Here is a 12,320-nt window from a genome sequence, read left to right on the forward strand (position 1 = left end):
ACAGAAATGAAGCCCAACAATCATGTTTTACAGTCCCGTGGTCTCAGCCTCAGATACTCAACTAATCACAGTGATGTCATGACAAAAATGAATGACCAACAAAACATTTTTTTCTCCTTCATTTCTGTCAAACAAAGCTGTATGTAACGTTTCTCGCGGTTAGTATCATGGTTGCTAGGCAACCTGAACAGCGCAACAAAGCCTAGACCGTCCCATTTCACAGGCTTCTCACTTCCGCACTTCTCGTACTTATAGTACGCACCGTACGTAGTACGCGTAGTGTGCGTACTTCAAGCGTGCAGACCCTGAATTGGGACACAGCCTTAGGCTGCCACGATTGTGGAGTTTACTAATGGCTGCTTCTGTGTTTTTCCCAGGAGGATTGCAGGAACTAGAGGACAATCAGCTCAAGGAGTGGAGACACGGAGCACTGGGATGGAGAGAATACACAGAGCAGGAGTCTGGAATGCACTGAGGATTTGTTTTTGGATTATTATTTACTGCATCTTGAGAGAGCTGATTGTAAAAGCGAAGCTCTCAATTTACTAGTCGATCTACGTCCCTACCCTCACCTATGGTCACGAGCTGTGGGTAGTGACCAAAAGAACGAGATCGCGGATACAAGCGGCAGATATGAGCTTCCTCCGAAGGGTGTCTGGCCTCTCCCTTAGAGATAGGGTGAGAAGTTCGGCCATCCGGGAGGGGCTCAGAGTAGAGCCGCTGCTTCTCCACATCGAAAGGAGCCAGCTGAGGTGGTTCGGGTATCTGACAAGGATGCCTCCTGGGCGCCTCCTGGGTGAGGTGTTCTGGTCATGTCCCACCGGGAGGAGGCCCCGGAGCAGACCCAGGACACCCTGGAGAGATTATATCTCTCGGCTTGCCTGGGAACGCCTCAGTGTTCCCCCGGATAAGCTAGAGGAGGTGGCTGGGGAGAGGGAGGTCTGGACTTCTCTGCTTGGGCTGCTGCCCACACGACCCGGCCCCGGATAAAGCGGAAGAAGATGGATGGATGGATGGATGGATGGATTGATGGCATCTTGATGCATGCTCAATCATCCTGGTAAGTAAATCCCCAAAAGTTGATTCTGTTCATCTGGACGTAGTGTTTTGTGGGAGAAACATTTCGTCACTCATCCAAGTGACTTCTTCAGTCTCAGCTGACTGCAGGTTTCCCTAATCTTATAAACAGTACATTTGCATAATGAGTGAAACTATGCAAATGCACTGTCCACTAAAATTCCACTAAAAATCAAGAATGTGGGATACTGTTTGTCTGTGATTTGGAGAGCCCAGCATGTGCTCCCGACGCAGGGGAACAAATTCCACCGGGGACACCCACCCCGACACGACACATGGCCAAACAGTTTCAAGGTTCCAAAAATACTATGAAAAATACTTTTTCTTCGTAATTTTTTTAAGTTTTGTATAGAAATTACACAAAACTCAGAGCATGGAGTCGATCCAGATCCAACTAATCTCATCGGGCCTGTCAGGAAAAATAATGAAGAACATTCTGAGATTGTTAATATTATTCTTCCTTACATTAACAAAAGTATTTCAGACACAACATCCAAGAACAAAGTGATCTTCAATCTCTTGAGTATCTGGAAGTTATCTCACCTGAACAAATGACACCAGCAGTCTGATAATATCCACAGGTGTATGTTCCAAATCCAAGATGTTGACACTGAGTTAGAGAACTTTCATTTCCTGAACAGGTCACATTATCAAGCCAAATCTGTTGACCTACTGCCCCAAAGTAAGCTGATCGAGGAGCCTGTAGTGCCGTCCCACAGTTTAACTCTCTGCACACCACCTCTGCATCATTTAAGTCCCAGCCATTGTCACAGACTGTTCCCCAGGTGTTGCCATAATAGAATTCAACTCTTCCAGAGCATCGAGTCGATCCAGACCCAACTAACCGGACTGGACCTGCCAGGCAATAGAAGTTATTTATATTTCAATTCCTCTTTGCACTAGAAAAACCCCAACACTTATAAATTTATAAAGCACTTTTAAAAACAACAGCAGGGCTGAACAAATGCTGTGAAAACATTTAATGTATGACAGACTAGACCAGGCTGACCAACAATAACATGAGTATCTAAAATGTTTCTCACCTGAACAGATGACACCAGCATCTTGTTGATGTCCACAGTTGTTTGTTCCAAATCCACTGTGTTTACACTCAATTAAAGAACCTTCATACCATGAACAGCCCATGTTATCAAGCCAAATCTGTCCAGTTCCTGCACCAAAGTAAGCTGATCGAGGAGCCTGTAGTGCTGTGCCACAGTTTAACTGTCTGCAAACCACCTGAGCATCATTTACATCCCAGCCATTATCACAGACTGTTCCCCAGCTGTTATTGTGATAAACTTCAACTCTACCAGAACATCGAGTTGATCCAGATCCAACTACTCTAACTGTACCTATCAGGAAAAGAAGTTGAAAAAGTATTTCATATATGACACACAATACCAGACTAATCTGCAATGGCTACAATTTTTCTCACCTGAACAGATCACACCCACATCCTGACCATGTCCACAGCTGTTTGATCCAAATCCACTGTGTTGGCACTGAGTCAGAGAACTTTCATTTCCTGAACAGGTCACATTATCAAGCCAAATCTGTCCAGTTCCTGCACCAAAGCGAGCTGATCGAGGAGCCTGCAGTGCTGTCCCACAGTTTAACTGTCTGCAAACAACCTGAGAATCATTTAAGTCCCAGTTATCATCACAGACTGTTCCCCAGGTGTTACTGTGATAAATTTCAACTCTGCCAGAGCATCGAGTCGATCCAGACCCGGCTAATCTGACCAGACCTATTTGGCAAAAATGAAGAAAAAAAAAACATCTTTAAAATGTTGGTTAAATTACATAAAAATAAAGATTTTGTAGATGATACAAAGGAACAGACAGACTTTCATTTTCTTTAGCTTATAATTTTTTTTGCACCTGAACAGAAGACACCAGCATCTTGTTGATGTCCACAGTTATTTGTTCCAAATCCACTGTGTTGACACTCTGTTAAAGAATTTTCATTTCCTGAACAGGTCATATACGAAAACCAAATCTGTCCAGTTCCTGCACCAAAGTAAGCTGATGGAAGAGCCTGTAGTGCTGTCCCACAGTTTAACTGTCTGCAAACCACCTGAGCATCATTTACATCCCAGCCATTATCACAGACTGTTCCCCAGATGTTATTGTAAAAAACTTCAACTCTGCCAGAACATCGAGTCAATCCAGATCCAGTTAATCTGATGGGAACACCTGAAAACAAAACAGGGAACATTGATTGTAAATGGTATTATGTTTAATTTTCATGACTAGTTAACTATGTTCAACATATATTCTAAAAAGTCTTAGCGTGCCATCACACATCCCATTTTTCTATTGCCCATCTATCATCATTATTAACCCTGTTTTCTTCTCGTAGTAATTCCTAATGCTGTTTGGATGCAAATGGCTCTCCTACATGCATGTAAACTGAGCACGGGGAGCATGTGGGTCTCTCCTTCTTGCTTTCTCCCTCACCACCATAACCTTTGCTACTAGTTTTCAGTTGCTTCTAGCAGATATGTTTAATTATTACTATTATTATTACTTACTCAAATAATCATTCTTATAAACAAGAATCTTTCCTGCTCTTTTTCCATTGTTGAAGGAAAAGAGCAGGTAAAATTGAAGGAAATTTGAAATTGCTGACTAAGGATGAAGGTATATTTGGTAAGAGTCATGTTGCTGTGATGACACTCGGTTGCATCAAACTGATATTGAATCAGTGTGCAGTTTTACTAAAACAATGATGGACTCTGTAGTTTTCTCTCGTCCTTTGCCCTACACAGCAAATTCAAAAGTGTTAAATATTTTGGTGTTAGTAGTCTTCTTGCAAAAGTAGAGTTAATTTTACTCTTAGTAGAGTCACATTCTTTTAATGTAACTCTGAGGTGTAAAATGATAGTAGTTAAAATCGAGTGTTAAAAATGAGTGTTTCTATGTCAAATCTGGAGGTGTTACAATGGAAACATTAACTCTTGACCTCTTAACTCTGAACTCCTACAGGGGCTATGACACCAATAGAGTAAATTCACAGACTCCGCCACAAGCACCATAGGCTCCAATCGAAGCTGAAGTGAAGCCATGTCAGAACATCTTGCTCTACATATTTGAGTTGTTTGCCATGCTTGGTAAGTCATTTTTTCAAAGATTGTTTCAATTATTATTATTAGCTTTTACTTCTGTGGCTCTTTGGAGTTGAGACAAAGCTGTGTGAAAGGCATTAGCCATGTTGCTCGGTGATAGCATAACATTCTGTTTTAGCTAGCCTTGAAAAAAAGCTTGCATGTGAATTTTCAGTCAAATTTTTGGTCAAATACACCTAAAACAATGTCTAGAATGTGAAATGTTGGTATAATGGTGCTACTTGAAGCCTGAAAACGATCTCCCATAAAAAACCGAGCAAACAGCAGTAGCAGGCGTCCTGACTGGGTTCTACGTTAACATTTAGATCCCTCCAGAGTTTTGTGCACAGTTTTGTGCAAAGTTTGAGGTTTTACATTTAGTTCAGTATTACCTGTTGCCTGTGTCCTTGTCTTTTGGGAAAATACTTTACACAAGTAATGGCTCAAAGAGGATTCTTTTTTTTTTTTTACTGTGCTGCAATTGATTACCGGTTTATTTGTGCCATTAATTAGTGTCAACTAATTTTTATTCAATCTCCACATAGGATATGCTTGTGAAGATGGAATATGGGGGAGAGCAGAAGTGTGGTGAAGTTCCACAAAGGGATGAATGAAGGACATGCATATTGTATTGAAGAAATAAGTGATGAGAATGCTGCTATTTGCATTTGCCAGCTCACCTATGTCAGACCTTTTGATAAACAAAATTCTAATGAAAGTGAGAACATGTACACTGTTACATCTTTCAGAAAATGTTTTGAAATTGTGGTGCACAGTTCAGAATAAATGTTTTTCAAAAACCATTGCATCTTTTTAGTAAATGTTTATTTCCAAAAGAAATTTCTAGAAGTTCAGAACAGGACAATTCCCGCTTTTTAGAATTAATTAGAAGATAACTCTTACGTAGTTAAACTAAAATACTCTTTGAGAGTTAATATATAAACTCTTAACACCCAGTTAGCATTAGTAAGTGTTAAATTATCAACTCCAGACAGATTTGGTGCTTAACACTAAATCGGAGTTAACTTACCAACTCTCCAAAAAGAGTTAAATTAACACTCTCTGGTGTGGACCCATATAGACACTTTAATAGTGTTGAAATCAAATCTGACAGTGTTAATTTGGACATGCTGGATTTGCTGTGTATCAGCCAGATGTGACATGTAAGCCATATGTTCTTCTTAAACTGCTGACTGACTCAGGGTTGTCCACAGAATGATGTGGGATTCTTAGGTAATATAAACAATTCTGGGGAAATCCTGGTCCTGTTCAAAAAACTGGCATCCATCCCACTTTAGATGTAGGAATTTATTAAACACCCGAAAACATCATGAAGGAGAGTTACAGTCCTATTCCACCAGGGACACCCACCCCGACACAACACATGGCCAAACAGTTTCAAGGTTCCAAAAATACTATGAAAAATACTTTTTCTTCGTAATTTTGTTAAGTTTTGTATAGAAATTACACAAAATTCCGTCTCACGTTAAGTGTGATAGAAACAGCTTACACTGACATCCATCTTGATAAAAGATGAGTGTTATGAAGCCGTGTTTACATTTATTTGCACTACTTTCCACTCTGGATGTCTTATGTTAAGCTTTAAGAATAAAAGGGTCCATTCTACAACCTGTTTGTTTGTGTATTTTTAAGTTGTTTAATATAAACATTATTTTGTGCTGATATTCCACTTTTTTCAGAACTAAAGGGTTTTTAAAATCTGCATAATTTTTTTGGCATACAAGTATAATAGAATAGCTTTAGTGTTTAGTTTTTTTTATATTTTAGTATGAACTTGTACAAAATGCAGCAAGAAAACATTTTTAAAAAGTTTTATTGGTTAGAAAATGGACTATATCGGATTCCTATTGGTATCGAATATCCAAATTTATGATATCAATATTGGACATAAAAAGCGACACAGAGCTCTCAGTTCTCAGTCCTTCTTTATTCGTCTCCAACATCAACTGCACAGATCGCGCCACAAACCACAGGAACACACTTCCTCAACACTGGGTGTGAGTGGAGCCCTCTAGTGGTCCACCACACATGCCCCCCCCGGAATACCCAGCAGAACTAGTCCAGGACCCTGGGCTTAAGCAAACGACCGGAACGGGTGAACCACGGGGGTGGGGAACTGACAGAGGGCAACCCAGCACTGGCGGTCAGAAAAAGCTGCAGACGACTTGGACTCCGTTGATTGTGGGTCGCTCCTGGGGGAAAAAACAGAATCCATCAGCCCGGTGGCAGGTGGGCGGCCGTGGCGAGGGGCCTGGGCCGGGACCACCTGATCCTCTTGCATAACATGTGCAGGCTTAAGTCTGTCAACAGAGACAACCTCCTGGCGACCACCAAAGTCCAAAATGTAATGTTTGTTGCCTGGTTTAAGAACCCTGTATGGCCCGTCATATGGTGGACGCAGCGGAGTCCTATGGGCATCGTGCCTGACGAAAACGAAACGAGCGGAGTGTCAGGCAGGCAGTGGTGCACAGGACCAGGAACAGGAAATGAGTCTCTCGGGGGGCGAAAAGGCAACAAAGAGGTATCGAAACATGGGGGAGGGCTCTCAGGTAAGAATTCCCCGGGGACCCGGAGGGGCTGGCCGAGGACCAGGTCAGCCGGGGAAACCCCGAGGTCTTCTCTAACCGTGCTACGCAATCCCAGCAAAAAACCCACGGAAGACGGTCGACCCAGTCGCCACCTGTTAAGGAAGCCCGGAGCGCGGCCTTAAGTGACCGGTGAAACCGTTCGCACATCCCGTTAGCTTGCGGGTGGTATGCTGTCGTGCGGTGGACCTTGACCCCCAGGCTGTCAGCCATAGCAGACCAAAGCTCAGAAACAAACTGGGGGCCCCTGTCCGAGGTAATGTCAGCAGGGGGACCGAAACGTGAAACCCACGTTGACAAAAATGCTCTGGCCACCGTCACCGCTGTCGTGGACGCCAGGGGTACCGCCTCCGGCCACCTGGTCGTGCGGTCCACCACAGTCAAAAGGTGCGTGAAACCCTGTGACTGCGGCAAGGGACCAACCAGGTCCACGTGATCGAAACGCCTACCCGGGACACGGAAAGGTTCGAGGGGTGCCTGCGTGTACTGTTGGATTTTCGAGCGTTGGCATGGGATACAAACCGCCGCCCATTCTTTCACTCTCCGCCGACGGAAGGTGGTGTGCCAGCAGGGCGGCGTCAGCCAGCGCAGACTTGGCTGCGGAAAACGCGTGGACGCGTTCCAGCAGCCAGTCAACCGGATCTTTGGCTGTTTTACCTTTTAAGGCAGCATAGAGTGGCTGTAGCAGGTGGGCAGCTCTGGGGAGAAAGCGGCTGTAAAAATTTATCATCCCCAAGAACTCCTGCAACGCTTTAACCGACGTGGGACGCGGAAAAGCCGAAACGGCCTGGACTCTGTTGAGCAACGGAACCACACCTTCAGCGGAAATGCGGTGCCCGAGGAAATCCAGAACAGGCAACCCAAACTGGCACTTGGAAGGATTGATGATCAGGCCGTGCGCTGCCAAACGCTGGAAAACCTGGCGCAGATGGGACTCGTGCTGGCTCGCTGAGCAGCTGGCCACCAATATCGTCCAGATAAACAAAAACGAACGGCAGCCCACGCAAAACGGAGTCCATCAGCCGCTGAAAGGTCTGGGCGGCACCTTTCAGGCCAAACGGCATGCGCAAAAACTCGAACAAGCCGAAGGGGGTAATGACAGCGGTTTTAGGAACGTCTTCGGCACGCACGGGAACTTGGTGATACCCCCGCACCAAGTCAATTTTAGAAAAAATCAACGTTCCGGTGAGATTGGCAGAAAAATCCTGAATGTGGGGGATGGGGTAACGGTCATTCTCCGTGGCATTATTTAAACGGCGGAAATCTCCGCATGGCCGCCACCGACCGTCCGATTTGGGCACACCCGCGTCGTTGATGCTTACCTCCACATTGGGTGTGAGTAGAGCCCTCTAGTGGTCCACCACAATACCATCTCTAATATAAAGTAGAGATGGGCCGATCCGATATTACGTATACTGACCTAAATTACTGGATCGGCTATGGGAGAGAAATAAAAAGTGTAATCCGATCCATTAAATATCACGAAAGCACCTCACAAAACTTGCGACACGCCGTAACTTGCCTCATAACCGTAGGACGTTGGAGCAGTATGCATCACGTGATAGAACGGCTGTGGCGTGCGAGACCTGTCGGTGGTCTGGTTGAGCATTTGGAGCTTAGCTACCAACCCAGCATTTCATCTCCGACAAAGTTATCCCCAAGAGAAGTAAAGCAAGTGTGTAAGTCCATCTCTGAATGTTTGTAAAGCATTCCCACGTTAAGCTTAACAACCGATATATGGAGCGACTGCCTCTTCTCTCCCTCTCCCTCTCCTGCTGCTACTTCAATCGTGAAACTGATCAATGATCAGCTGATCGGCTTTTCTGTTGCGAGTCTGTCTCTCTTCTTTGTTTTTGGCTCACTTCGCGCCAGAAAGAGGAAACCGGCGGATAAACAACAGCAGCACGTTTGAGCTTGATAAGCTGTTGTTAGAATTTATTTAATATTACTTTCTACACCAGGATCTTTTTCTACGTAGCTGACGGCTGGTAACTGTGCAGGGGCGGATCTAGCAAAGTTTAGCCAGGGGGGCAGGTAGGGCATTAACAGGGAAAAGGGGGCACAAAGACATACTTTTCTTTCTTATTCTCATTTAAAATGCCTAGCTTTTATTAAATAACTATCTGACACCCAAAGTTTTAATTTGATGTAAAATGAATAGAAGTCCATTACTGTATATAGTAACTATTAAGTCTAATATACCCTAGTAAGCTATAGTACTTTTTCCTTTGGGAAGGCACCATCTGTGGAGTCTGCAGTTCTGTTAAAGAAAGATGTTTAATCTATTTAATATTTCTTGAAAAATAATTGATTTCTGTGCATTTTTTTTCACACTGGATCAAATTAAGGTTGATTACGTTGATTAAGCATCATGAGGTGGAGCGTGAGGGGTGGTTCCCTATTTTTTATTTATTTTTTGTTGCTAGGAGTTGGAACCCTATTAGTTAGGCTGCTTAATATTTACGCTAAGTACTCTATAAAATACCAGAATAGGGAGGATGGTGTAGGTTTAAGTTTATTAGATTGATCAGTATTTCTGAACTATGAAATATTTTTTTGCATACAGGTATAACAGAATAGCTTTAGTGTTGTTGTTTTTTTTAAAATTGAGTATGAACCTATACAAAATGCAGCAAGATATAAAAAAAAAACAGTTTTATTGATTAAAAAACAGACTATATCGGATTCATATCGGTATCGGCAGATATCCAAATTTATGATATCGGCATCGGCCATAAAAAAGTGGTATCGTGCCATCTCTAATATAAACTAGACCACAAATCTGTCAAAGTGAGATACAGCATGCCAATAGTGCCAATAGAAGACAAGAAAGCTCACAGGCAGGCATTTAAAGTTAGAGAAGATGTCTGGGGGTCAGATTTCTGTCTTTCTCCCTTACATATTAAATTTTAGTGTCATAGTTTGTTTATTAATGTACAGTGATTTTAGTTAGCTATCCTTGTTGTTTGTTAATTATTTCCAGCGTTTAAGTGTTCTCTGTGCCTGCCTTGTGTTCCTGGTGTTGTGTCTAGTGTCCCCGGTTCAATATTTGTGTTATTCCATGTTTTACTTTGACAGTCCCCTGCCCTGCATCAGTGTATTCTTTTCTTCTTTATGTGTGTGGTGTAGTGTAGTGTGTATAGAGATATATCTATATATAAATAATTTTAATTATAGTCTGTGCTTCCCTTTTTGTTTCATGTCGGATCGTCTGCGCCTTTGCTGGTCTTTCCCCTGTGTTTCCAGGTCTCAGGTTTTCTAGTTATGTTTCCTGTTTACCTTTCCCAGTATAGGTTTTGTTTGTTAGTTTCTAGTTGTCATTGCCTTTGTGTGTGTGTGTGTCTTTGCTTGTTTTTCTAACATTTGTATAGCCCTAACAAAAGGCGAGCCTTTTGATATCATCATCGCCAGAGGTGACAATTAGTCAAGTTGGAAGTTACTGTCAGTCTCATTTTCCGATTGATTTCTGTTAGTTCAGTTTTGTTAATGTTGAGTGACTAAGCCTGAATCTGCTTCCCCATTGTATGGTTGGTTCCTGTTCATCTTCCTCTTTGGTCTCTTCAACTGCAACTGTGTTGAGGCGTCTTATATATTAGAATCCATTGAGCCATATATTTAGGAATTTTGAAGCAAACCAACACTCTTGACACAAGAATTGTGTTAACTACAAAAATAACTTAATAAACATCAACCAACCAAAAATAGAATTTCATCCTGACTCAGAAAGGCATAAGACTTCCAAATCTGAGTTTATGACAACTATATAACACCCACAATACGAAAAATTAATCATGAAATAAAGTTTACCCGTTTGCAGATAAAGATTTTACCATTGAAATCCTGCATTGAATGGTTACTGTGCAGCTTAATTTGATGGCTAACGCTTAATTTCAGTATGAAACACATCAACGAATGGACAAAAAATCTGTAAAGGGAAACTGTTGTATTTACAGTGTCTGACATGGTATAGATGATCGAAAAAAAAAAATTCTCACCTGAACAGATGGCACCAGCATCGTGATGATGTCCACATTTGTTTGATCCAAATCCACTGTGCTGACAGTCAGTTAGAGAATTTTCATTTCCTGAACAGGTCACATTATCAAGCCAAATCTGTCCAGTTCCTGCACCAAACTGAGCGAATGGAGGAGCTCCTAGTGCCGTCCCACAGTTTAACTCTCTGCAAACCACCTGAGCATCATTCAAGTCCCAATTATCATCACAGACTGTTCCCCAGCTGTTATTGTGAAATATTTCAACTCTTCCAGAACATCGAGTCGATCCAGATCCAACTAATCTGATAAGATCTATCAGGCAAAAGATGTGAAGCAAATTCTAATGTGTCTTAAATTAACAAAGAAAAATTATGGTAGTATATACCAGTTGAACGTTTTAAAACACCCCAATTTTTCCACTTGAATTTCATGCTTTTTCTTATTTACCTTATGCCTAAATTTGTATTTTGCCATGTTTTCTTATATTGTATTGTTGCTATTGTTCTGTACTTTTGTAAGGTGACCTTGAGAGTCTTAAAGGGGCCTATAAATAAAATGTATTATTATTATTATTACTATTATTATTATTATTAGTGGTCATAGTAAGCAAGTCTCAGGCTACGTCCACATGTACACGGGTATTTTTGAAAACTGAGATTTTCCGTTTTCGTTTTAAAAAATAATCCCGTCCACACGTAAACGCAGAAATGAATGCCAAAGCAACAGGTGGCGATATATTCCTAACCGTGTAGAAATGTTGGCCAATCAGAAGTCTAGAAGCCTCGGTGGGAAAAAGTAAACAAAGCTGGGGCATAGAAGCAGAACCGAGTCGTATGTGTGGAGGGACAGTAACTGTGTGTGTATATGTAAGCATTTAAACACTGCAGAGAGTACAATTAACAGTAACAGTATTGTAGAAATTCATTTCACTGAAACAATAACGTGGCGCACAGTGTGACGTCAAAAAAGGCGCACACCTTTGACGCTGCGTTTTCTGCGTTTTCTCCGTTTTTCTTGTCCACACGTAAATGCAAAAACTGAGTTTTCAAAAATATCCACCCTGGCCGGAGTTTTTAAAAATCTCAGTTTTCAGTGACCGAAAACGCCATTTACGTGTGGACGAAAGGTGCAAACGCATAGAAAAATCTGCGTTTTCAAAAATACCCGGGTACGTGTGGACGTAGCCTTAGTTTCAACTGTGAAAAGACGACTTTGCCTTATTCTGATATCTTGGCAATGGTTTTCTTGCTTTAACTCATCTTGTCAAACCTGCAACTCAAAGAGGTTTGCCTAGGTCATGAAACGCCACCAATGGACTACTGAAGAGTGGAAGAAGGTATTATTGACAGAATCAAAATTTGAAATCTTCACTTCATCACACGGGATCTTTGTATGTTGTAAGTAGGTGAAAGGATGGTTCCACGCTGTGTGGTATCAACTGTCAAACATTGACGAGGAAGTGTGATGGTCTGGGGCTGTTTAGCTGGATCCAGTGTCAGTGACTTGTAAAGAAAAGTGAGATGCACTCTGAAC

General features: G+C 42.2%; 1 protein-coding gene across 1 annotated transcript in view; it reads right to left on the reverse strand.

The window, feature by feature from the left end:
• Positions 1-12,320, reverse strand: part of LOC146390716 (scavenger receptor cysteine-rich type 1 protein M160-like) — a 33,477-nt gene that overhangs the window by 15,969 nt on the left and 5,188 nt on the right. Inside the window, 5 exon segments of the mRNA XM_084923700.1 lie at positions 1,621-1,932; positions 2,121-2,432; positions 2,516-2,827; positions 2,961-3,275; positions 10,788-11,099. Coding sequence (XP_084779826.1) covers positions 1,621-1,932; positions 2,121-2,432; positions 2,516-2,827; positions 2,961-3,275; positions 10,788-11,099 — 1,563 coding nt within the window.

The sequence above is a fragment of the Perissodus microlepis genome, chromosome 3, assembly GCF_051167445.1.
Source record: "Perissodus microlepis isolate ML-2025 ecotype Zambia chromosome 3, ASM5116744v1, whole genome shotgun sequence".
Taxonomy (NCBI): Eukaryota; Metazoa; Chordata; class Actinopteri; order Cichliformes; family Cichlidae; genus Perissodus; species Perissodus microlepis.